The sequence below is a fragment of the Clupea harengus genome, chromosome 15 (genome assembly GCF_900700415.2).
Source record: "Clupea harengus chromosome 15, Ch_v2.0.2, whole genome shotgun sequence".
In the NCBI taxonomy this organism is placed as follows: Eukaryota; Metazoa; Chordata; class Actinopteri; order Clupeiformes; family Clupeidae; genus Clupea; species Clupea harengus.
Genome location: NC_045166.1, coordinates 17,558,107 through 17,582,649, shown reverse-complemented (window position 1 = coordinate 17,582,649; position 24,543 = coordinate 17,558,107). Strand labels below are relative to the sequence as shown.

Sequence of the window (24,543 nt, the reverse complement as noted above, 5' to 3'; positions counted from 1 at the left end):
GCCAGAGCAGTGCAACGGTGAACCGAATACTGTTGTGCATATGAAAGGATTTAATGGCTATGACTAAGTCCAGGATTTTAACGTCAAACCAAATATTCCCATTACACACGCCTGAAAAATAAGATGTCTAATGCGAAAAAGGTGTTCGTATTTTACAGGTGAACATTTCATACGCGCATTGATTTTAACATTTGATTTGTAAATTTGATGCTCCTGAACAATCTTGGAATGAAGACAGTAAATCAGTAAAAAAAACCTCCGATAGATGCTAAGATTAGATGCGAAAATGCTAGGTCTCTGAATAATAAATAAATACATTTTTAAGAAAATGTTGAATGGCCAAACATTCCCTAATAGTAGCGATTGCTGTTCTGACGTAATCAACGGTGTGGAAAGAAGGACGGATATCATAGGCTATGAGACAATTCACACCTGCGCATGACGTAAACAATTTAAACGAGCCCCATTTTACATAACTTCATTACTACGTCTTCCTTAATAACACATACAATAACATGTAAAACAAATATTCTTAAGCAACGAGACTGCTTCGTTATGTTTCATAAATATTGATATTAATTTCTGTGGAAACAAAGGACGGTGACGTCAGAATCAACACATCATTCTGAAACTCATGTGAGCCTAAATGTATGTATTTATTTATTTATATAATAAGTGGATTATCTCGTTTACCTTTCAAACAATTTAACAATAGGTTCAACACTGCAGTAAAATCGTTTGAACAACTGATTTTTTTCCGAGTCTGGGCAGATGATTGTAGTTGCTGGGTAGCTGGGTTGGGCGTTTGTGTGAGCTTTGAGGTTGCGCCAGCCTGCCCAAAGCGGCGCTGCTCTCGCGCTGGTCCAGAGCTGGTGGTGACAGTCTCAGCTCTCACATCGCACCGGAGATACCACAGCAGCGGAATCCCGAGGATGGACATTGGAGGATTCATCTAGAAAAGCTACGGCGAATTTCCGAGAGATCTCAACTGCAAGACGTGGATGTTTTAAGAAATTATTTTTGACACGTGTGGCAACGGATTTGTGTCAAATTCATGGTGACATCATTTGTTGCATTTGTGGGAGAAGCGGCATCTGGAATGTTGTAGGTAGGTCGCGGAATTGGGAGTCATGATGCTCGTTGGGAGTCAGTCGGGGTGCTAGGAGAAAGAGGATATGTTGTAGTGACTAATAGTCAAAATGTTTTAAATATGAGTATGAGTACTGCTACTGTCTCTGCGGTCAGTTCATTTAGGCTGTAACAGGAATTGAAACGTAGCGCACAGGGGTGCCGTATAGCATTACTACATAGCCTACACAATTTAGCCTAGCCGAAAGATTACACTCACAAAATGAGCCTTTTAAATCAGAAGACTCTAACATTATGCAAACATTACGAAATCCAGCATAACACTTAAATCTCAGACATGCTGACAACTCTCTCGGGCAAATGGGGCTGGGCAGACAGTCGATAAGCAGCATCCTGCCTGCCACCATCCAACACCAGTCGCGCAACCTGGTTGGGTTTTGTTGCCTATCAAATCATTTCTACTATGAGCCCCACCTTACATCGGCCAAACGGTCTGCTTGTCGTAACTCATGTGTAATGCATCTCGTTTAACAAAGGCAAATTAGATAACGTTTCAGAACGATTATTCGCCCGATTATGATAGCGACACGGCGGCGCCTACCGAATTTGGATGCTGAATCACGGAATCGAGTGAGAGAATCTGCGGCCTGTGGTGACGTGCAATTGCAATTACGCTGAAATGATTATCGCATTGTTAGGTTCAATCGGTGGGATTTTGCTTTTTTTAACTATTGTTAAATGGTAATAATAATTTCAGCCATACAATGACATTCCTCTGCCCACTTAACCACATTATATTTGAATGGTCGGGCCCGGTAAGCCACATTTCAGAGTGAGTGTTATAGACTTGTAGCCTAATTGGTAAGACGCACTGTTGCACGCATTGGCCAAACCTAAAATAAATCAACCATATGAAGCTCTATTTCAGAAAGTATAATGGCTAGATTGTAAATAGGCTACTCTCATTCCCGATTTTTATGGGTTGAATTATGGCCCTTTTCAAAGACGTGCGGTTTAGACTACCTGTGGGACTAGCATACTCAACCTGTGAAAAAAATATATCAGTAAATGAAAGAGATTGTTTAACCCTAATTAAGATTGTTTTGAAGTTATACATGTTAAATATAGCCTTCATATAGCCTATAGCTCTGTGTCAGAAATGCAAAACTCATTCATTCATTCATTCATTCATCCATTCATTAATTTAATCATTTTACTGAAAAGCTTTGATGAAGGGATCTATGTTGTCCAAGGATTCTAAAGGACTTTGTAGTGGCACCCCCTTACAAGATGACTATAGCCTACTGTAGAATCACAGCGTCTCCCGGCAACAGCATCATTGCTTGTGATGAGAATGCTCTAGTGGCTTGGCCCCAGGAACAGAACAGCCCGAGCCACATGCTACCAGCCCCAGAGCTGACGGTGTGGATTTCTCTGGGCCCGTTAATTAAAGAGACCTGGTGAGGGAGGCAAACAAGCAGGGATGCAGGAGCAGCTGGCTCTCTGGTGTGCCTGGGAGGATGAGGTCCGCACACTGAACAGCACCATGCCCACTGGCCTCCATCACACAACCACCACCTGTCATGAGGGTAGGACTCAATAACAATATGTCATATGGTTGTAGGACATCAGTTGTTATCCCTCCTGTGGTCAGTCTGTGTTGTCTCACGTAAAGGGCTGTGGCCTGCATGGTGTATCATAGCGGTCTATCTGCTCAACATCAGTGCAACATGCAAAGGACATAACTAATCTACCATAATGTTCAGGGACATGTGCCCTCCCCATCCAAGTCCTTTCCCCAGTCTCCTACAGCCCCGATGGGCCCTGTTGCCTGGTAGTATCCGAAGGTGATTAAAACAGGGAGTCTTATGGAAAGTATTTGGGCTCGTCACTAAGTGCCAGGAAAAGAAAAAAAAATGAAAAGCTGTGTGTGTAAAATATTTCTCAATTTGCTTTCCATTACTTTGAAATTGGCCATGTTCTTCTTCTGTTTGCAACTTCTACCTCATTCAAAATGCGTGTCAGTGTTCATTCACTAAAATGAAATGAATTGAAACTTGCTTTCCATGGAACCAGATCATACCATAATAACGGCATAATCCTCGCCTCCATAAACACATACTGCACAGGACATATGATCAGACATTCCTTACTTGTTCATTACTGTTGCCAGCACAGTGTGTGTGTGTGTGTGGCCGTGCATCCATTCTGCTCTCGTGAATCAGGCTTAGCAGGAGGCCTGGCGACACCAAAGCCAAAGCCTTAGTATGGAGATATAAGCTTTGAGATTAAAGATATGAAAAACATTTGTGTGGTGCTCTGATGCTGTGGCCAATCTGCCAAGCCTGCGTTTCCCTTCGTGTAGTGTCTCTCAGCTCACCCGTCCTCCTCCACCCCTCCCCTCCCGTGTCTGGATCACTACCATCCAATGCCACTGCTGCCATGTTGGATCTGTGTTGCAGCGTGCCATGTGGTGCCCCCAAAGTAAGAGATCTTCACCAGGGTAGGCGTGGAGACGGTAAGAGTAGGCGACAGGGAGGGCGAATGTTAATGCGTCCAGACAGGCTCGGAGCTCTTGCAGAGGAGCACTTTTTTGCAACGGTCACTTGGCTCTTGAAATGAAATCAACACTTGTCGGGAAAGTGCTGTGTAACCTTTTTAGAGAATCCGAGTCTCTGGACAACAAACCAAACACAACACTCTGGGGACGGGGAATGTTTAAAGGTCATTTGTCTGAATAGTGACATAGAATGCCACATAATGTAATCACTACAGAAAAATCTAACTCTAAATGTAGTTCTTAGCCTCTTTGTGGGAATGAGGGTAAAACAGACCCTGAGCGATGTGATTTGTTGAGGAATTTTTCTGTAGATGCTTGTTGCCATGGTACACAATCTAACTATATGCACTGCTGGTTGCCATGCTGTGGCTGTAAACCCAAGTGACTGAAGTTGGCCTATCTCTTACGTCTCCTAAAGTGCTTGTAGACAGTGTCCTTCAATGACCTTCTACTTCTTTTTCCTTCCTGATTTTTTCAAACTGCAAACACTCCAATGATACTCTGTCACTCAGAGCAAGTGTTCGATCTGACTGAAGAAGGTGAAGTAATTTGAGAGGCATGCCTGATTCTGGGGGACATAACCCTCCCCCAGGCCTGATCTGTCAGTTCCTCTGTATCATCATACCACTGCAGTGCATTAATGCTAATTCGATTCTGAGTGTCGAACACCAGCAACGCAATCGTCTATCCATTTTAATCCATGTATTTCCTGAGCAAGCTTACTGAAAAGATGTAGCAGCATTTAAAGCTCAGAGTTTAAACATCACCTTGTGACAACCTTCAGGAAATAATGGTTCATTCAATTCACTGTAGTACAGGCTAAGTATAAAGCCGTATGAAACTCAGCATTTATAAATATCTGATTGATGTCCGTGTAAAACACATAATCTTTTACAGTGAGATGGTGCAGTGCACTCTGGAAGTTAGATGTCCCAGGCCGGGTTCAGTCATCAGCAGTTCTGTACATCCGGAGCTTATCTTCCCTCCCTTGTGGGAAGGCATTGATTAGCCTTAAAATGAAGATGCCTGCGGCAGCCATATTGGTATTGATCCTCTTTTAAATAGTGGTGATTTGAAATGGGCCCGGCCATTGGAGAGACACCAATTACAGCTTGCAGACACACTGAAAAATTGACATTTACATAATCAGAGTCAATACTGTATGTCTTTGATTTGTTATTATGTGTGTTGTATGCAATATGTCTCCCTTGGCAATATGTCTCCCTCTTGTATATCACCTATATACCTGATATACCTCATTTATCCCCATTAACCTACCAGTTTTTGCTGAGTAAGAGAAGATATACAATAACTGGACGGAAAGCTCACACTGATCTCTTTTCAGTGGAAGAGGTTTACAGATTACAGATGCTGAAGCAAGCTTAACAGTGACGAGGCCCTGTTGTGTCTTGATCAGGACTGTGCTCAGTCTGTTTCCGTATCTTTCTGTCTTTACCCAGGATGCAAAGCACGGCGTTCTGGGCGGAGCAGTGAAGATGAGTGTGACATCATGGTTCCTGGTGAGCAGCTCGGGCACGCGCCACCGGCTCCCGCGGGAGATGATCTTCGTGGGCCGCGAAGACTGCGAGCTCATGCTGCAGGTGAGGCTCTCCCTCTGATCCACAACTGACCCGGCGCGGCGTTTGAAGAATGCTTCATGGGTGCGTGCGTGGGGCGTGGAGTGTGTGTGTGTGTGTGTGTGTGTTTGTGTGTGTGTGTGTGCCCCAAAGACTAGCTGACCGCACCCAGCTGTGGTGGCCCTGACCTGGTGGATCTGCCCAAGGTCAGTGCCAGAGCTGATCCGCAATGAGCTGTTCTCTGGGTGAAAAAAGGTGGAAGGTGAAAAACAAAAGAAAATAATCCTGGCAAACAAATTAGACCTTCTCTCACAACCACGTAGAACTGGTGAAGCGTCAGCATGTGGATGGGTTAGGCTGAAACGAACTCCGCTAGACCTCTGAGCAGTGAAGAAGTAGCTATCATATTTGTTTAATTTTAAACGTAACATCATGACAGTACACCCCACCATCCCCCCATGTGTATGATCAATCAATATTTTTCAGGTTCAGTGTACCTTTAAAGAATCTTTCCCCTAATAGAACACAACGTCTTTCCCCTCATCACAGACACGCTCCACCCTCTGTCTGTGCTCCACTTCACAGGGCCTTCTGAGAAACACCACCTGCTGCGTGATTATCTCCATCTTGTTTCTGACAAACACAAATGCGAATATAGAGTGTCAATGCAAATAGTCTGTTGTCATTGTTAAATGTGTGGGGGGATGGTGCGCCACTTTTGAAAGCGGGCTTACGGTACACCTCAAGAGGGGGATGGCTCAGTGAGTCAGGGAAGGGGGTGTGTGTACAACGTCAGGCAGACATATGAGGATAACAAGGGTTGCCTCGGCTGAACAGAAACAACCCACACTGGTTGTCGCGTCTGCTTATCCATGAGAGTTTTCACTCATAGCGTCTCTGTGCTTCTGTTTTACACAGATGGGCTTGAGATGTGGAGATGCTGTGTTACTGTCAGGTGACAGCCAACCCATTTGATGTAAAACCTTGTATTCTTTTGTTAAGGTAAAATTCTTCTAGAAATAGTTCTGTGGTTACTGTACAATGATAAGAAACAGGGACAGGGGGTTGCTCAAACCTAGCTGGAGTGATATAGCTGGGGGCCGCAGAGATCAGTGGCTGGACCAGGCCTGGGAAATGACAAAATGTCATTCCCAGTGTGTCGAAGCCTCCTTTATTTATACCGTGATGTTTTTAGCGGTTTGCCAGCTCCTTGGCCTTGGGACATTTCATTTTTGGAGAAATACTAAAAATGCATCAAAGATGGGAGCATTTCCTTCCTGTTTCTCTCACCATTACTGTCTCTGATTATTCTGCTGTTTCGCTCACCATTACTGATGGTGCTCTCAGAAATTGACGAGCTGTCAGTGTTATTGATAGCACCTTACTGCTCAGAGGTTGCCCGTAGCAACCAGGGAGGCCATTTTGCCGTTGGGCTTGTCGTCATCCAGAGAGGACTCCCACTCTCTCCTCCCACAGACCCTGTCTCCACCCCCACTGACACTAACGTAGTCCCTCTCTGCCTCTTATCAAGACGGTGGGAAATCAGCTGACAGTAGCATTTTGGACACAGCTAGATTACTGGGTTGGGCTGCTACAGCAAAGAGCCTAGCCTGAATCATTAATGGAAGATGTTAAGTGGTGATTCTGGAGCATATAAAAGGTGTAAGGTCCATTTTGTCTACAGTGTGCATCCCCTTGGAATGAACTGCCTAGTTTGTTACCTAGCAACCAGAATGCTTTTGGCTTGTTGGTGCTATCATGTCAAAACAGCAGGCCAAAGAAAGATGTAAGACATCTTTAGAAATCTCAGTGATGTACATCACACACATTCAGATACACCCACATTCACACACACACACACACACAGAGAGATAGAGAGAGAGAGAAAGAGAGAAGCGTGAGGCATGGCGTCTATAATGCTGCGTTCAAGACCACTTGGAGCTTGGATATTTCAAACTTCAAACAAATTGCCACTTTGAAGTCACCACAGTAGTCTTGTTTCATTTTGTTTAGCTGCTAGGCTGCGTCACAGCTCTATCTCCCATGCTGCCTCTCCCTTTTACACAGACACCGATCCAGCTCTCTGACTACCTCCCGTCCGGCTGAAAGACAGAACAACAATGACCCCCCTATTCCGTGTTCGTCCCTTTCATACAGAACGGTGAGGTGGAATAAGGGCGCAGCATTCCCACCTTGAACAGGCTGTATAAAAAGCCTGAGAGAGAGAGAAGGAGAGGGAGGGAGATTAAATGAGTGATGGTGAATGGAGTGGTGACAGAGTGTTTGAAGTGGAGGGCTAGTGGATAACGAGCTGAAGGCCCGCTCAGCCAGCTAATTACTGAGTCATGACCCAGCCATTGACTCAAAGGAGGAGTGGGAGACACCAGACACAAACAAACAGAGCCCTCGTACGCCCAGAGTAAATGTCATCTGAAACACTGTACAACAACTGAAGACATCCTCTGCTGCGCGTGGGGGCCCTGTTCGTATTGTCGGGATTTATTTTACGTTAATGACCGGCGGACTATGCATTATCCCTTACATATGCATGCTTTGTGGTGTATGCAGTAGACAGTCGCATATGTTAATCTATATGTGGAAAGCTACCACGTATAGGCCTATATCACTATTGACTATTCTGCCCTGCTTGTAGGCTACCTAAGGATGGCCTGCTTGTAACTAGAAATTGGTCTGTTTTGCTCCTGTCATGGACAGAACATCCTCTGACTTTTGAGCATTCCAAAACCACAGTTAAGCTAACAAGGTTCCTGTTGTGCTCGAAGTGACTCACTGTCATTTCTGACTTTGTCAATACAGCACAGATCTGAGCAGATGGGCCACCGTAATACAACATGCATGACACAAGCCCCTTGCATTAGCCAACATTGTTGGTAAGACCAAACCATTGGAGCGATGCATCCCTGCAGTACTCTTGTATGGTAAATAATTCACTCCCAACCAGCAGTTTTCATTTCACGTGACATTGCACAAGGATAGGGCACGTGGATGTTGACAGGATCATGCTCTGCACAAGCAAAAACAACCCCAGATTGCTGAATAGGGCATATTTCGCTCCACAGAAGGTACCTCAGTGCTTTGGCATTCATATACAATTGTGAGTTCCAATTCCAATTCCAATGGGCCAGTAAAAGAGCTAACGTTCTCTCTGTATTGCTAAATAATTAAAGAAATTAAGTTAAGCAAGTTAATTTAAACAGTGTTATTATTTTTCTTGAGAATGTAGCTGTTGTAGAAGCCTTCTTTCTCTGGTAAATGTGCTGTGAACTGGCAACAAAATTGGCAGGACGTGATGTCTCTATGATGTGCTAATATCACTGGATCTTGCTGAAAACATAGTCACACATTGCATTTGTCAGAATTGTGACTTAACTCTTAACAGGGCATCTATTTTTGCCATAGCTTTCAGATTATAGTAACAGTCTATCTAAAGTATTCCAAAAATGTAACATATAAATGTAATTATAGTGTCCAAATTATGTTGTATTATTATCATCAGCATGAAGCACTGTAAAGCAATGAGTTCATGATGCATAGTTAACTTACTAAAAGTTGGATGTATTCTGGACAGAAGTAGAAATACTGTAGAACTGCAAGTTGTTGCAACATTTTGTACGACTCTGGAATGACCGTATGTATGTCTGGAAAGGTATAACTACTGGTTTGCAAACTGTAATGTCTGATTTGCTGACGACAGTGTCGTTCCCTTTTCAGTCCCGCAGTGTCGATAAGCAGCATGCTGTCATCAACTACAACCAAGCCACTGATGAACACCTAGTCAAAGATCTGGGCAGTCTGAACGGGGTGAGTCTGCAGAGGGATGCACACATTTGGTTTGGTGGAAAAGAAGTACACAGTTATGCAGTGATTATATTGAAATATCATATATATATAAAACATACACTGTTATTAAAAGAGAGACAACGTCAGAAAGAGCTGTTTGGAAATATGTCAGCGTCCTTTTAACGAATGTCACAAATGATAAAATGAATGAATGAAGGTTGCTGGAAGGAATCTGCCTTGCATAAGGGGCCGTGCACAGGCACTAAAAATACTGTACTAGTAAACATAACAGAAATGTCCAAATAAATACTGGGAGGCAGGGACAAGGACACAGAGACATTCAGACACGCTCAAGCTATCCATAGGCAGCGGCTCCATGGGAGCTGATCACCCCACGCTGTAGAAAGTGTGTCATTTCAAAAGTAAGTGTGTCAAGCATCATTCTCATCACCAGACTCCACACTCTCCTGGTCTGCAGTTCTGCTGAGGTAGTGTTGGGCTCAGGACTCTCGTAGTCACAGTGATAACCTCACAAATAGCCGATGCTGCTTCTTTTATACCCAGAATTGCAGTTTTTGATAAAAATAAATAAATAAATAAATAAAATGGCCTCACATACTGTCCTGTTGGCTATACTGTTGTCAAACTGACAGTCCTTTGTGCTGTGCTGATGCAGGCTAGTCTGCTTCACACAAAGCGCTATCAGTGTGGAGGGTGTCCAGCCCGCTGCTCTCAGTGCCCTGGCCTGTCTTAGTCAATATGTCAGTTAGCGATGCGCTAGCACATGCTGCTGCTGAAGCCCTGAGCTGTGGTGCCTGAAGGCAAGAATTGTAGCATCTTCAAAGCTCCTTTGATCGAGAGTCACACCGTGGCAGCTAGTGATACTGCCTAATGTTGTATAGAGAGATAGACTTTATCTTTCAGATAAGTGAGAAGTGAGCATACTTAAAACCTTTTAAATTGTCACCGGGGTTGATCCATTGCCAGAATATGGTGGATATTGATTTTTACTTCTATCACATTTCATCAATTTTACTGTGTAAACGGTAGCTTTAGTTGCACTGTGCTTACAGCAGGAAAGGATTTACTGTGCTATTGCCCAGGTCAGCAGGCTACAGAGGCCATTTTAATGTCAATCAATAATGCATTAATAGATGAAATCAGTGCCACCAGCAACAGTCACTCTTCGTAGTGGTAGCACCGTGCTAATCTATATAAACATTTTGATGCATGCGTGCTGTATCTTTCTTTTCTTTCGCAGACATTTGTGAATGACCTACGAATCCCTGACCAGACCTACATCACTCTGAAACTCTCTGATGTTGTACGCTTTGGATATGATATCCTTTTCCCTCAATAGAGTCTTACCTGTAATGTTTTTGGTTACAGTCTAATGTGTGGGAACCCTCAGATTCTTAACCAAGTTGGACATAAATCAATCTAATACCCTGGTGAAGCTGGAGCTAAGAGCACTGGGGGGGCGGGGGGATTCAGACAGGAAGTACCAGCCTAGCCAAGCATGTGAGTGTAGACAGGAAGTACAGTGATGCTCCTGAGGTTTTAGCCAAGCCTGCGAGTGTAGTCGGTCAATGGTGGATTTTTCTGCCATTAGCCACAACCAAAATTCCAATGGGCTTTCTCGAGTCATTTGTCCATATGTTTGTCAGCACACGTGGTTCAGTTGGTTTAGCAGTTGTTAGTCAATCAGTAATCTCTATACAGGTTATTCAACTTCAGCTCCTCTCATGGGTAAATGTTGGAAGATGTTCAAATGTAACCCAGTATTAGCTTAACCTAGAATTCACATTCCCACGTTTACGTTCTGGAGAGGAGTCAGCACAAAGTCCCAGAGGAAGCCCTCAAGGTAAGTGTGAGTGTGTGAGTGTGAGTGTGAGTGTGAGTGTGAGTGCGAGTGCGAGTGCGAGTGCGTGTGCGTGTGCGTGTGCGTGTGCGTGTGCGTGTGCGTGTGTTTGTGTGTGTGCGTGTGTCAGTGTGTGTGTGTGTGTGTGTGGGTTTCTGCAAGGATGAATAATTCAAAGTGAGTGATCAGCAGTATAGGGTAAATAAAGTCTATCCTAGTCGCAACAAGCTTGACAAACAACATTGTCATCAAAGTATTTGCACGTTTGTTCCTTCATTATACAGGAATATATGATTATACAGGACTACCAACAAATCTAATTTAATTTAAAGATCCAGTAATCTAGACTAGATTAATTTAGCCTAATCTAGTGTGAAACGAACACAAATGTGACAGGATTCTTCATCTGAAAGGCTTAAAGGGTCAGAGCTTTATCTCACCTGCTTCACAAGTGATGATACTAATTCTTCTACCAGTTCAGTAAATCATTTCCTTCATGGCCATTATTTGGGGAAACCTAGAACCTAGAAATTTAATGCTGGTCTTTGAGAATCAAGCCTTTTTGAGCTCATGAGTGCCCTCTGCTGTTGCAGCATGAGAAGTACACCAGCCAGCTGCAGATGGGCCTGAAGGCTTCAGAGGGAAAGCGGCCGGATATCCTGGATGAGCGCTCCAAACTGGAGAGGTCGGAACGCAAGAGTCTCACAGGTACAGCATGGCACAACACCTCAGTGGAATGATGGATGTGTAGTATGATAATGAAAATGTCTTAATTACTGTTGTCTGTTGGAAAATGGTGATTTATATTGCTTAAGTTTATGATGTAAGTATCTCTATTTTTGTCAAGTAACTATATATTTGTAGATTTAACAGCATATTTAATATTCATGGATGTTGTTGTCTACTCACTCATAGACTTCAAAGCTCAGGAGTTTAAAGCTCAGGTCATTAAAAATAGTGTCTCGGAAATTGTATGAGATTCACTTCATGTTTTGCAGCCCACAACTGGATTAGAGAGAGCTAGTGGTGGTTTGTGCTCTTGGCTGGTTAGTTGTGTTCTGGTCAGAAAGAAATGACAAAAGACCTTTTGGTTATATGTCATATGATTGCATACGAATGCACATAAGCTTATGTGCATGGTATGTCTCCCTTTTCCATTTCATTTCATTTGGCTGTTTTAGGTGAGAAGAACTGTGTTGCCTTGTCAGAGCAGGGAAGGTATTAGAGAAATTAGTGTTTTTGAAGTGCAGGTGTTAAAAAATAAACGCTAAATTCACACATCACCTCAAACTCCTTTTACTCACATCCTCTTTCAGTTTCTCTCTTCCCTCTTTTCCTGGTGTCATGAACTATAACTCATCCAAATATCTCTCTCTGTCTCTACTCACCCCCCACCCTCCTACATCTACCACTTGCTCTACCCCCTCCCCCTGTCCATGTCCACGTCTGGTCTCCATGGTGACGACTCCATGGTGACCGCTGCTCCATAGCGACGCGTGGCCTGGTTTATGCATCGGCCCACATCTGGAGCCTGGCCAGAGATAATCCCCTTGGCCTGTATCTGTGATATCTGCATCAGGGCCAGGGTGCTGTCAGTGAGCGCCTGTGCCTTTGTGTGAAATGGGACACTAAGGCTAAGGGTTAAGGGCTCCAACTACTGCACTGGTGCTGAACTGAGGTGACCTTGACAGGCAGTCAACCCTCCTCAGCGTAGCCTCTGATTCTCCACAGTACTTCTTCCCCCCCCCATCGCTCAAAGAGAGGCAAAAACAAATGTTCAGTCAGATCACTGAAGCGGTGAAGCAGTAAATGAGTGTACCCTAGATTTGAAAGGAAGAGTGACCCGTAGAGGCTACGCTAGTGGTTTGAGTATCCAACAGTGTAGACAGTGCATTACGGCTTGACATGAGAATATCAGATATAGCTCTATCGTATATTAATGAGGAGTCTATTCTGAGAAGAAGCCACATGCTTCGTTAAGCATGAATGAGAGATGGGGCAGCCTAACGATCAGGTTGAGCCACAAGGGGGAGGCTGTGGCTCAGTGACTAAGACAACCCTCCCACCGGATTTGTTTGTATCTGTAAATTAACTGTTATTATCCCCTTGTAATTGTTTGTTTCTGTGTGTGTGTGTGTGTGTGTGTGTGTGTGTGTGTGTGTGTATGCGTATGTGTGTGTGTGGATGTGCATGTTGTTTGTATGTGTGTATGTCCATCCTGTTTATGTGTGTGTGTGTGTGTGTGTGTGTGTGTGTGTGTGTTTGTGTGTGCATGTGCATGTGTCTGCATTTCCCAGAGCCTCCAGTGCCTCGGCCCACCCCTCTATACGGCCAGCCCTCGTGGTGGGGTGAAGAGGATGCTGGGAACAAGAGCCAGCCCGGTGACGGGCGGCAGCCAGAGGACAGCCACCCAGGTCAGTCTCTCGTGCATTTCTCTTTTTTCACTCCCTCCCTCTCTGACGCTCTCGTACTGCTTCCTCTTTCTCACCAGTCAGCCCGTCTCTTCTGTCTGGGTTCTCTGTGATTTACTCTAGTTTGTCACTGTGCACATATGCGCTTGGACACAGCTGTTAGCCATCATGTCCACGTCCACTTCTGCTCTTGTCTCGCTATTAACATGCTAGTCATGTTGTCAATGTGGTCAGTATCCTACTGTCAGGGAGCCCGTCTCTGTTCCACGGGTGTCTCTCTCTCTCTTTCTCTTCTCTACTTCTCTGGCTTGTATCCCCTCCTGCTCTCTCTCTGAATAGATCTGTTGCATCTCATTGAGAAATTCTCGATAAATTCACATCATTGTCAGATATCCGATGTCTGACCAGGCTGATTCTCTCCTCAGACATCCCCAAAGAGGTCTCATTGCCTGGGGATGGCAAGGTGAACGGTGCCCTCCCAGACTACCGGGACCTCCAGGGCAAGTCTGTGTCTTTCCCTTATCACCGGGAGCCCAGCTACTTCGAGATCCCCACCAAGGAGTTCCAGACGTCCCCCCCGCCGGCGCCCCCCGTCCACCACGGCAAACCCCCGGCCCAGGAGCTCAACGAGATCCCCACCAAAGACACGGACAGCCCCCCTCCCACCGCCACTCCTCCGGTTGTGCAGAGCCACGCGTCCTTCACCATCGAGTTTGATGAGTGTGCGCCGGGCAAGATCAAGATCAAAGATCATGTGACCAAGTTCTCGTCACGCCCGCGCGGCAAGACGCACCCCAAGCCGCTATTGGCCACGCCCACAGATGTGATGTCAGCCGAGAGCAAGGTGGCCGATTGGCTGGTGCACAGTGACGTGAGCATGATGCGGAGACGGCCCACCTGTGAGGATGTCTACAGCACCAAGAGTGACCTTGCCATGAACCTCAAAACGCTCAAAGGTCAGGGGTTAGGGTTGAGACAGGGGATCAGCTATGCTTGATAATGCTAATATAAGAACTAAAAGCACATATACTTTCAGGCCCATACACCTTCATGTTTTTAATAGACGATTGTTTTCAAAATTATAAAGGTCAAGGTTCAGGGAATGTTTGGCCAGGTTTTATAATGTTAATGTGAGCTATAAGCCAATGTCGTTGATTTAGTTTAATTTCATGTTTTCAAAGACTGGGAGCAGTGTTATTGTTTAGAAATAGTCACAGCATTTTAATTATTTGACAACTGAAACACTTTTTTCCCCATGTAGGACATCACCATGACGACGGCACCCAGAGCGACTCAGAGGACCCCGTTCTGAAGGGGAAGAGGAGCAAATCTCACCACTCCGTCCAGTCACAAGAGTCCGTCCCATCACACCTCTCAGTGCCGACATCAGAGCCTCCCCCATCCCACCAGCCCAATCAGCTGTCTCCACCCAAACTGGCTCCACCCTCCCCCGTGGCCCCTCAGGCACTGGTGTGTCTGTCCCCACAAGAGGTCCCCTCGCCCACACAGGGACGTCAGACTCCTACCGAACCCCCCAGCCAGCAGGCCTTCGTCATCGAGTTCTTCGACGACAACCCGCGCAAGAAGCGCTCTCAGTCCTTCACGGCGAATCCCGACTCGTACTCCGCCCTCCGGGCCAAGCTGGAGCGCCGGAAGGGCAGCGGCCACAGCGGGGAGCGGCCCGCCTCGGTGCACGGCCACCTCCCTCCCACGCAGCAGATCACCGTCCCCCTGAAAGGCTCCGCCCATGCCCACCCCCCAGGCCCACAGCGCTCCAGCTCCCTGAAGCGGGAGAAGACAGAGGAGGCGCCGAGCAGCGGCAGTCACTCCCCTTCGCCACCAGGCCCCGTCTCCCGTCCCGCTCACAGGCAGTTTGGGAGTGCCGGCAGGAAGTCCAGGCTGGCTCAAGACTTTGCTGCGGAGCTCCTCAAGGAGATACCTCCCCCTCCCATGTCAGCGCCCCCTGTGATGACGGCGTGCCCCTCCCAAATTCTTCTGCCCTCACCAGGGGATCTGGGTGGCCCTGTCTCGGTTTCTTACCCCACTTCCCCCTCTCAGTGCACTACTTACCCCTCCCGTACTGCTGCTCCACCCTCCCCACCTGTCCCACAGGAAGTCCCCGTGCCAACTTCCTCTCTTCCAGCTGAGCCTGCCCAGCTCCCTCCTAGCATTAGCATTACTGAAAGCTTTAGCATTAGCACAAGCGTTAGCATCAGCATTAGTGGCATGGATCCGAGAACATCACGTGCAGTGAGGACAGAAGAGGAGGACAGCTTGAGCGATGCAGGGACCTACACCATCGAGACAGAGTCCCAGGACAAGGAGGTGGAAGAGGCCAGGAGCATGATTGACCAGGTAAGACATTATTCTAGGTTCATGACATGTTGGCTGGAGTGAGGTTTGTCAGTTGAGTTGAGGTCAGTGCAGAAACAGACTGAAGTTAAAATAGCTAGCCAACAGCAAAATGCTAAATATTAAGGTCATACATGCTACGTATTGACCTTCTCTTGCACTGGTGTTCACTTTTGTCTTTCCATTGTAGCTTTTGTTTATAAGTGAAGCAATGGGACTTTATTGTACATGTAAAGTAAATTCAATGAGGTGCTATATTACCAATTACGCAGTGTTCGTCCTCTCATATTGCTAATACAGACAAAGAGTTGCGTAGCAACTTACCTGCTGTCCTCAACTCCTCAGGTGTTTGGTGTGCTGGACTCACCTGAGTACAGTGGCCCCACACTGGGTGTGACCCGACCTGTGATCGAGGATGGCAGGGAAGAGCATCCTGTCACTCATAGCACCGCTGATCTCGCTTCTGCCACCGTTCTAGGCCTAAGCATGCCCAAACACAGCCCTGATCCAGAACAGGCACAGGTACAGTTAGCCCAATAGCTATCTTAGTGTCTGACATCTTCCTGAGTATCTGTAAGCTTCACTCTTCCTTACATTGTTGTAGTCTACCCCACTCAGCTCTGCCATATACTACATTATTTCACTCAACCTCGCTGTACCCAACTCTGTTCTTCCCTCTGCTACCGTCAGGCATCCCAGAGCAGTCCCAAATGGGTGTCCCGCTGGGCTAGCTTAGCTGACAGCTACACAGAGCCTGGAGCCCCAGGTACAACCCCACAGATGGAGCCAGACAGAGGTGAGACTCATGCAGTGCTTATCATATACTGCAAACTATACTGTTGCAGTCTTCTCCTTGGCTCTTAAATAATGTTGCAGTAATGATGCAGCAGTGGTTCCAAACATGTATGTAAATGCTTACATCCATGATGTTTTTGCATAGTATTGTGAGTCTTTTGTGGAGTACATGCAGTATTTGCTGACTGTATGCTGATGTTGAAATGACCACATTGACCACATTGTTAATTGTTGGACTTTATTTGTGGAATATTCTTGGTTTTAGATGGAAGGATGCCACACTCCATGATGTTGAGCCAGAATATAGATATGTCTGAGGCCGAGGGCAGCCAGGGATCCCGCACACGGCGTCTTCTGCCCCAAGTACCCCCAGGGGACAAATCTGAGAGTCCGACCCCCTGTGTTCTAATCTGCCATGACCCCTATCTCGACCGTGAACCCCCTGAACGTGGCTCGGGGACACCATCTCAGCAGGACTCTTCCCAGATGCTTCGTGTTCAGGACGACGTCGACCCTGACAGCTTGAGCGACACCAGCCGCTCGGAGGATGGATCCATCCTGGAGAGAAAGAACCGGAGGGGGGCAGCTGGCTCACTGTCCTCCCCAGGGGAGAGCATGCCATGGGGGCTAGGTCATGAGCTGCCAGCACAGACACCCAAATCCACTTCCTTCTACATTGGGTCTGACGATGGCTCGCAAGGTAAACCGGAACCATCTAGGAGCCCACTGTCATCCCAGTCTGAGAAGGACCCCTCCCCCCGGACCACCCCCACCACCGTCCTAATCCGGCACCTGAGTGGGCAGGAGCCACGGCGCACCGTGAAGCCCAACTCCTCTGCCCCGAACCTCCAGACCCACGACAGGGACTTTGTGCCCACCAAGGACACCGCATTAGCCTCTGGAGCATTTGTGCGGCAGGAGAGCTTCACCAAGGAGCGCCCGACTGACAAAGTCCAGGTCAAGAGGCTGCCGCACATCTCAAGCCACCCCACCCTGAGAGACCTGGAGCGGGCAGAAGCTAACCATGAACCCCAGGCCTTCCTCCAGGAGGCAGAGAGGCTTTTCAGCTCCCCAGAGGACAAGCATTCAGCTCGCGGCGGCAAGAGGGGTCAGGGAGACGATTCGATGTCTGGGGAGTCTGATGTGGATACAGCTAGTACGGTGAGCATGGTGAGCAGTAAGAATGCTCCAGTGACAGCCCCCAAGAAGCGCCCGGCCGGCTCCGGACTGCAAAAGGAGCGATCAACAGCATCCAGGCAGCCCACGGCTCGGGAGCGTCTGTCAGAGAAGCGCCGGAGCCACACCACCACAGCTGACAGTGGCGCTAAAGCTGAAGCTGGAAAACGTTTGCATCTTCGCCGGAGTGCCGGGAACCGTGGTTCCCTGGATCTTTCAGAGGGCCAGCAGAACCATGCACAGAACCACTGGGTTGATGCCGCTTCCTCCTCTGACCATGAGTCCGGTTCCCGTGCTGCTGCCCGAAAGAGGCACAGTGCCCCCCCGCTGAAGGACGACGCACCCAGCAAGGCCCACCCAGTGGCACCCAGTAAGGTCGCTCCGCAGGTTCTGACCCGATCCAACAGCCTCTCTGCACCACGGCCCACTCGGGCCTCCATGCTGAGACGCGCCAGGCTCGGCGAGACCTCCGATAACGAGGGAACAGAAACAGACCGGGCCTCCCAGAGTTCGGACCATGGTAAAACTGCATCGGATGCCAAGAAACTGTCTCGGCTCGACATCCTGGCCATGCCACGGAAAAGGGCTGGTTCCTTCAATGCACCAAGTGACAATGAGTCCTCCTCTGGCAGGGCCGTGCCGTCCACCCGCACGTCTGAACCCACTGGTGGTTCACGCAAGACAGCACCGGGAGAGCCTAAACAGGGGATGAGCAAGATAGCATCAGCAGCCGCAAAGCTCCCCTCCGCCCGTACCCGATCTAGTACAGCAAAACACACCAATGCAGCAGGTGAGAAACCCCTTAATTACCAGTAGAGTAAGAAAGATCAATTCATGTCAGTTCAAATCACTAATTCAGCAAACAAACATCTGCAAACCATGTTATACACCTTAGATATCGGTAACCTTTGTAACAGTGGAGAAGGTGGGAATATATACCCAGTAAATAAGCTGGTACTATGTTCCCAGTAGCTGGAAGTATAGGCATTTTTGTATATACATATAACATTTAAGGTAATGAAACATCTTTGATGGTAGCCATGTTGTCTTTGTTGGCAGGAGCCCGTCGGAGGCAGAAGGGCTCAGACTACTCCTCCACCTCCGAGGAGGAGCAGGAGTTGGTGAGCTCCAGCAGCCAGAAACACAAGCGCTCCCACGCTTCTGCCTCCACGCAGACCACCCAGGCCGCAAAGATCACTCCGGTCCGCTCCAAATCGATCTCACTGGAGACTGAGGAAGAGGAGGCCCAGAATGAGCATTTCCAGAACTGGTCCACACACAGTGCAGAGATAGCCAGGTAGGCATAGTGAACGCGCCAAGAAGTTCAACACATGGAGTTATGCCAGCGTAGCTTCTTGCACTCCAACAAAATGATACCGTAATAAACATTTTGATTGGTTTCATTTTATTATAGCATAACGCCTCAATTCAGTCATGTGGGGGGTATTTATCAAGCTTGCATACCAAGAACATTTTATAATCAAGGCACATGTGCAAGGACATATATGTTGGGTACTGTGTTAATGCTGTAGGTTGAGTCAGGACCTGGCCAAAGATCTGGCGATTCTTGCACGTGAGATCCATGATGTTGCAGGAGATGGCGACTCCCAGAGCTCTGGCATGGGCACAACCACTTCCCCAAATTCCATGCCCAATACACCAGCCTCTACCATCTCGGCCCGTGAGGAAGTAAGTCCTGGCTCCCTACTCCCTCGCCCATGCCCCATTTTCCACCATGTAAACCAAGTATTCCATACATGAGTGCAGCTGCTGTTGGCGGCCATGTTGCCCAGATCCATAATGGCTGGCCTGCAGTGCTCCAGCACAACTCAGCAGAGGCTTGGTGGAACCCCTTTGACATGGATGGTCTAAAAGTTCTTGAAAAGTTCTTGTTCTCTTTGAAGGTGTTCACCAGTATTTCTTCCTTCTCTTGTGTGCAGAAGCCATATGCATCATTGCAGGGGGTCCTGTCATCCCAGGTGCTTAAATCATTGTTCACGAGTTCATTTGTACTCCACTTACTCGCAACTGGTAGCATTTATCGCTTGCTTCGCAAAAAGTCTCACAGATATCTCTTCTTTTCTCACAACGCTTTTTTCCTCATCACAAATTTAATTTTCTCAGCAACTAACAGGGCACATTCAATCAAGGCATTTAGTGGCTATTATTTACTACTACTACTGCTAAGTTATACGGAGCAGCTAAATGATCTTGATTGGATACGATCATAAGGCACTGAAGTATTGTGTCTTTTTTGAAGTATTGTGGATGGCATGATGCACTGTGTACTCAGTGATGTACCAGGCTTTGCTTTCACTGCATGTACTAATCACAGCTCTAACATCAGGTTTAAGTATGTCTAAGCAAACTACATTCTGTCTCACTCAGTGGCCAAAGTTTTTTTGATAACTAAGATCACCCAATTTGTGTCAGAAAGTCTTTGTGGATGAAATCAGTTTCATTCAGGCCTTGAGGGTAGCACATGCTCACCTGCTGTGTTGTGTTTTCAGTTGGTACAACACATACCAGAGGCCAGTCTGAACTACCAGAAGGTTCCACCAGGTGCTCTCAGTCCCTTGGAGCAAGATTCCAACATGAATGAACAAGAATCTAAGCGACGGCCCTGGAATAGGGAAGAGGTGTGCTCTCCAACAAACTGTTTCGTTAAATCCATAATATATATCCTATTCTATTTATTTAATATCATCTTTTTAAATACTGGTATTATTTTTTATAATGCAAATTTGGAACACTTCGGAATACTAATTGTAGGTAGTGGGACACAGATACAAGAACAGAGGTATATAAGCCACTAAACATAGACAAACCCAGTACATAACAAAACCGAAATAAAGACAAAGCTAGCTTTTTTATCTATTGTTGTCTACACAAGTGTTTGCTGTAGTATTGACATACTAAGGGATCTAATTAAAGACTTTGTGTAACTTCTGCCACAGGTCATTCTTGACAATCTCATGCTGAACCCTGTCTCACAGCTCTCCCAGGCTATTCGAGAGAACACCGAGCAACTCACAGAGAAAATGAAGTAAGGACAGATTCCTTTAGCTGAGATATCATTTTTTTCGTGTGAAAGCCAGTGGTTGAAATTATAGTTTTGAACCAGCAGGGTGACATTTTGTTGAGTCAGCATTCTCACAAGTACAAGTTCAGTATTCGAGTGTGGTTTGATAAACACAGATTGTTAATATATGAAGCTTATATGGAGCTACTAGCATTGTAAAGGAATGTTGAGTCCGATCTCCTGCATTGGTTGTCTTCAGGGTCATGTTCCGCAACAAGACGGAGGTGTGGGAGGAGATTGAGGCAAAGATCAATACTGAAAATGAAGTCCCTATCCTGAAAACATCCAATAAGGTTTGATTTACACTTGGTAGCCATTTTAAGTGTTACACATTTTCAGAATATGATATACTCTTGGAAAGGGCTGTCAACAATATGTTTGTGTTATTGGATCACAGGAAATCTCTTCAATCCTGCAAGAATTGAGGAGGGTTCAGAGACAGTTAGAGGGTAAGTGAATAAAATATGATTGTATATATTTTTTTACCTAGGCTGCATTGGTTCTTTGTATTTGTTTAGGAGGGGTCACGGGTAAAAATGTCAGAGATAAATTCTTCAGAACTGAATAACCAGTCTAAAAGTGTGGAATCAAATACAAATATGTCAAGGTTTTGCAAGCATCACATTTCCCTTGGCTAGTTTATTGACAAAAGTAGATAATGTTTCATTTGTGTGTCACTCAAGTCATCAACAGCATTGTTGAGCCCACTGGAAGCCCCAAGATGGCCGCCGCTGCTTCCCCCACAGTAGTCACACCCAGACACGCTTCCAAAGCCAAGTCCCCCTCAAAGGCCCGGCAGACCGCCAGTCCCTTCACCAGCCCCTCCACACCCAATGCCAACGAAAGAACCAAGAGGGGCACTCGTGGCAAAGATGACCAGAAGTTCTTGGTCTGATGCAGTCTGTGTCAAGTCTTCGAGTGTTGGGTAGTATGAGTAATGCTGTATTTAATGCAAAAAAAAAAATGCTGACATGTTGCACAAGCTTTGAAGGCAAAACTGTACGTACAAAAACAAAACAGCTAGAGCTTGTTTGCTTTGCTTAGCTTAAACAAATGTATTGATGTCCACATGCCTTGTGTGATTGGTGTCCCTTTGGTGAAGTGAGAGGTTGGTCTTCAGGAGACCCATGGATGGGCTCCCAGTTCCATAGTATGAGAACCATTTTGTGCTACACCTGTTGTGTTCTGTGCTATGACTGCCACAGCATAGATAACGTTGTGTCTATTGACGTGAGATGTACTGTATGGAAGGTGGTGGGACGCTGCAATACTATGGTCCAAAACAGTGTAGCATACCAGAGTGATCGATGCGTGTTTACTATTATTTTTCTTCATTCAATTGCGCAAGGGTATATTCACTGACTTCTATACAAAAGGAAAAAGTAAAAATGATGGATTAGAGTTTTTGAATGTGGTTGCCAGGAATTATGTTTAATCCCTAAAGCTTTTTTTTTAATGAATGTTGTGATGTCGATTGTCATGCTAGCGCTTGGAAATATGCCTTCCGGAACTTACAACCTTGCTTGGAGCTGTACAGTTTAGGTTTAGAAAAGCCCCTGGAAATCAGAGTGATTCCAATAATGAAAATGAAAATGTTCACTGTGAACTCGGCGGCACAGGCTTAGTCAATGGCTGTGCATTCCTGAGTGATTTCCCCCACAGAATCTAGAGAAATTCACAGACTTGTGTAGATCAGCATCAGCTGTACACAATCACATATGGTGTAATGTCACAAATCCAACTTGAACAGAAAGAATTACTTGAACAATCAGGCAGTTCACGCATCTCTCACATCTCTGATGTTTACGTTTGTGTAAAATACGATGTGACCAAGAGACAACTGAGGATACTTTTGTGCTGTGTGTTTTGAGGTGGCTCTGCGCGAAAGGGATGCTTGCTGAATGTTTGTCCGGTTTAGACTTGAATGTGCAGTACTGTTTCGTGATTTTGACAATGAGTCCAGAGGGCAAACGGGTCTTCTCCTTTTGCATCCTTAGCATTCCAGATGCAGAGACTATTAGCATGTCGGCTATACCCATACACTGAAACTTCGAGTCATATCAGGCAATACAGACTAAATTACCCAAGGGACTGCATTTGTGATAATTTTACTCCAAGTTGACATGAACGTCTGTTTCGTTTAAATGAAAAAGGGGGCATCTGTGGCCCATGTCACTGATCTGATTTAAGGGGCTTGTTACTTAGTCCAAATGGCAACAGACGAAATCTGTCTGCTCATAGCTAGGCTCTTCTCCCTGGCATTGTTCCATATACAAATACTTAAATTAGAATGTATTAGGATGTTGTAGGCCAATAACTGATGGCTTCTACGGTAGTGATACAGCCAGTAGTGGTGATGTTTATATATGAATTTGTTTTACAGTCTACTGAACTGAAGTATTGTACTTGGAAAAAGGCAGATAAATATCCCTGGTGTTCTGAAAGTTGATTCCATGCTCCAGGAGAAGCATGGCCGCTGTGCTCTAAACTGAAAGCCTCATTTTTTCATTTCGATATTTTACTTGTCTTTCACAATTGTGTTTTCTGTTATTCAAGGTATTGTATTTTGGTTAGGGTTATCCGTTTTCATTGCCCAGAGATACAGTTCTCTCCATGCATTGCGCTGTAAACGCATAGTTGCTGTTTCACTTGCAGTGCAGTTCACTAAAACTGCAGTTTAGTTACAGTCATATCAGATGTTTATAATGCATATCATTCTGGTTCCTTCCCATTTCACATTTGTGTTCTTGTGTGTCAAAATGATTTTCTGAAAAGAATCCAGTTCTTTCTCCTGCACTCTGCTACATTGCTCTTCTCATTTGGGCCTTTGTTCAGATGTCTTAAGTCTGAAACAAACTGTTTTTTGTCTCATGCTGTATGCAAACCAGAAGTATTAGGACATTTTATCAACACTTATTACCAACTTCTGTCTGCCACTAAAGCAGTGGTGTCTATGGACATAGTGTGAGCTGAACTGTGTTGCAGTTAACCCCTGCTATGTGCAGATACAGATGGGGTTGTGTGATTGTGTTTGGTAAAACAGCATATAAATGTATGTGTACAAAAAAAAAGAATAACAAAAAAAAACGAACAAACAATATTTTGTCCGAACTGCATGTGAACCATATGTAGTGTAGCTGGGTGAGGGTTTTGGCTAGATCACCAAATGTGCACTTTTCATTTGAAAAAAAAATACAAAAAATACAAAAATACAAAATAATCTATACACCTCAAAATCAGCAGGTGAAAGTTGAAATGTACACAGGAATAAATCTGGATGAGAAGTGGCTGAAATATAGGTTATGCACCATTTTAGACGTTCAAAAGGGCAGGCTTTTAGCGTACTGTTGAATCACTTATAGGTTTCTGTCACTTTTTTTATGCATACATTTAAGTATATCCTGGTGTCAAGTGGAATCTTTAGGTCACTGATGCTGCCACTGCTTTTTTTCAGCCAGTAGTAAGCAAGAATGTAGTAATCTAGTTCAAAACCGACATCTGATTGGCTATACATGAATTCATGAGCTGCTGTTGTGATGACATCACCTGGTCTACTATTTCTTTCAGTGCATGGAACTCAGTACTAAGCTTTCTTAGAGAACAAAACACATACTTACGTATGTAAACCATGTGACCATGTAATACAAGAGTGTAACCAACTTGGCTCACATTGTTAAACATTAACTTCCTAATATTCTCTGTATTTAATGATTATTTTATATGGAATATTACCTTTTTGCCATTCTTATGTTACATATCTCCACCTGCACCATTTAGAATGTATTTAATTTTTGTATCATCTCATTTGTAATAAACAGATTTCAGTCATAAATACTTGG

The 24,543-nt window shown here is 45.6% G+C and overlaps 1 protein-coding gene across 3 annotated transcripts; it reads left to right on the top strand.

The window, feature by feature from the left end:
- The first annotated feature begins 632 nt into the window (after positions 1 to 632).
- cep170bb (centrosomal protein 170Bb) lies at positions 633 to 24,536 on the top strand. Of its 3 annotated transcripts, none has more exons than XM_031582068.1 (20): positions 633 to 1,108; positions 5,110 to 5,250; positions 8,959 to 9,048; positions 10,289 to 10,367; positions 10,833 to 10,891; positions 11,482 to 11,596; positions 13,186 to 13,302; positions 13,725 to 14,255; positions 14,561 to 15,654; positions 15,997 to 16,173; positions 16,342 to 16,447; positions 16,712 to 18,412; positions 18,682 to 18,919; positions 19,155 to 19,311; positions 19,563 to 19,601; positions 20,133 to 20,261; positions 20,619 to 20,668; positions 20,904 to 20,997; positions 21,102 to 21,153; positions 21,388 to 24,536. In XM_031582068.1, the coding sequence occupies exons 2-20, from the start codon at positions 5,146 to 5,148 to the stop codon at positions 21,597 to 21,599; spliced, it is 5,145 nt and encodes a 1,714-aa protein (XP_031437928.1). In that variant the 5' UTR covers positions 633 to 1,108; positions 5,110 to 5,145; the 3' UTR covers positions 21,600 to 24,536. The 3 variants fall into 3 exon arrangements, with proteins under 3 accessions (XP_031437928.1, XP_031437926.1, XP_031437927.1); XM_031582066.1 differs by having other exon boundaries at positions 20,580 to 20,668; XM_031582067.1 differs by lacking the exon at positions 19,563 to 19,601 and having other exon boundaries at positions 20,580 to 20,668.
- The last annotated feature ends 7 nt before the right edge of the window (positions 24,537 to 24,543 follow it).

Coding starts and splice junctions, on each gene's coding strand:
- cep170bb (XM_031582066.1), top strand. CDS start 5,146: ATGAGTGTGACATCATGGTTCCTGGTGAGCAGCTCGGGCACGCGCCAC. Junction 13,303..13,724: donor GCCAGAGGACAGCCACCCAG/GTCAGTCTCTCG, acceptor TTCTCTCCTCAG/ACATCCCCAAAGAGGTCTCA. Junction 16,448..16,711: donor ACAGATGGAGCCAGACAGAG/GTGAGACTCATG, acceptor TCTTGGTTTTAG/ATGGAAGGATGCCACACTCC.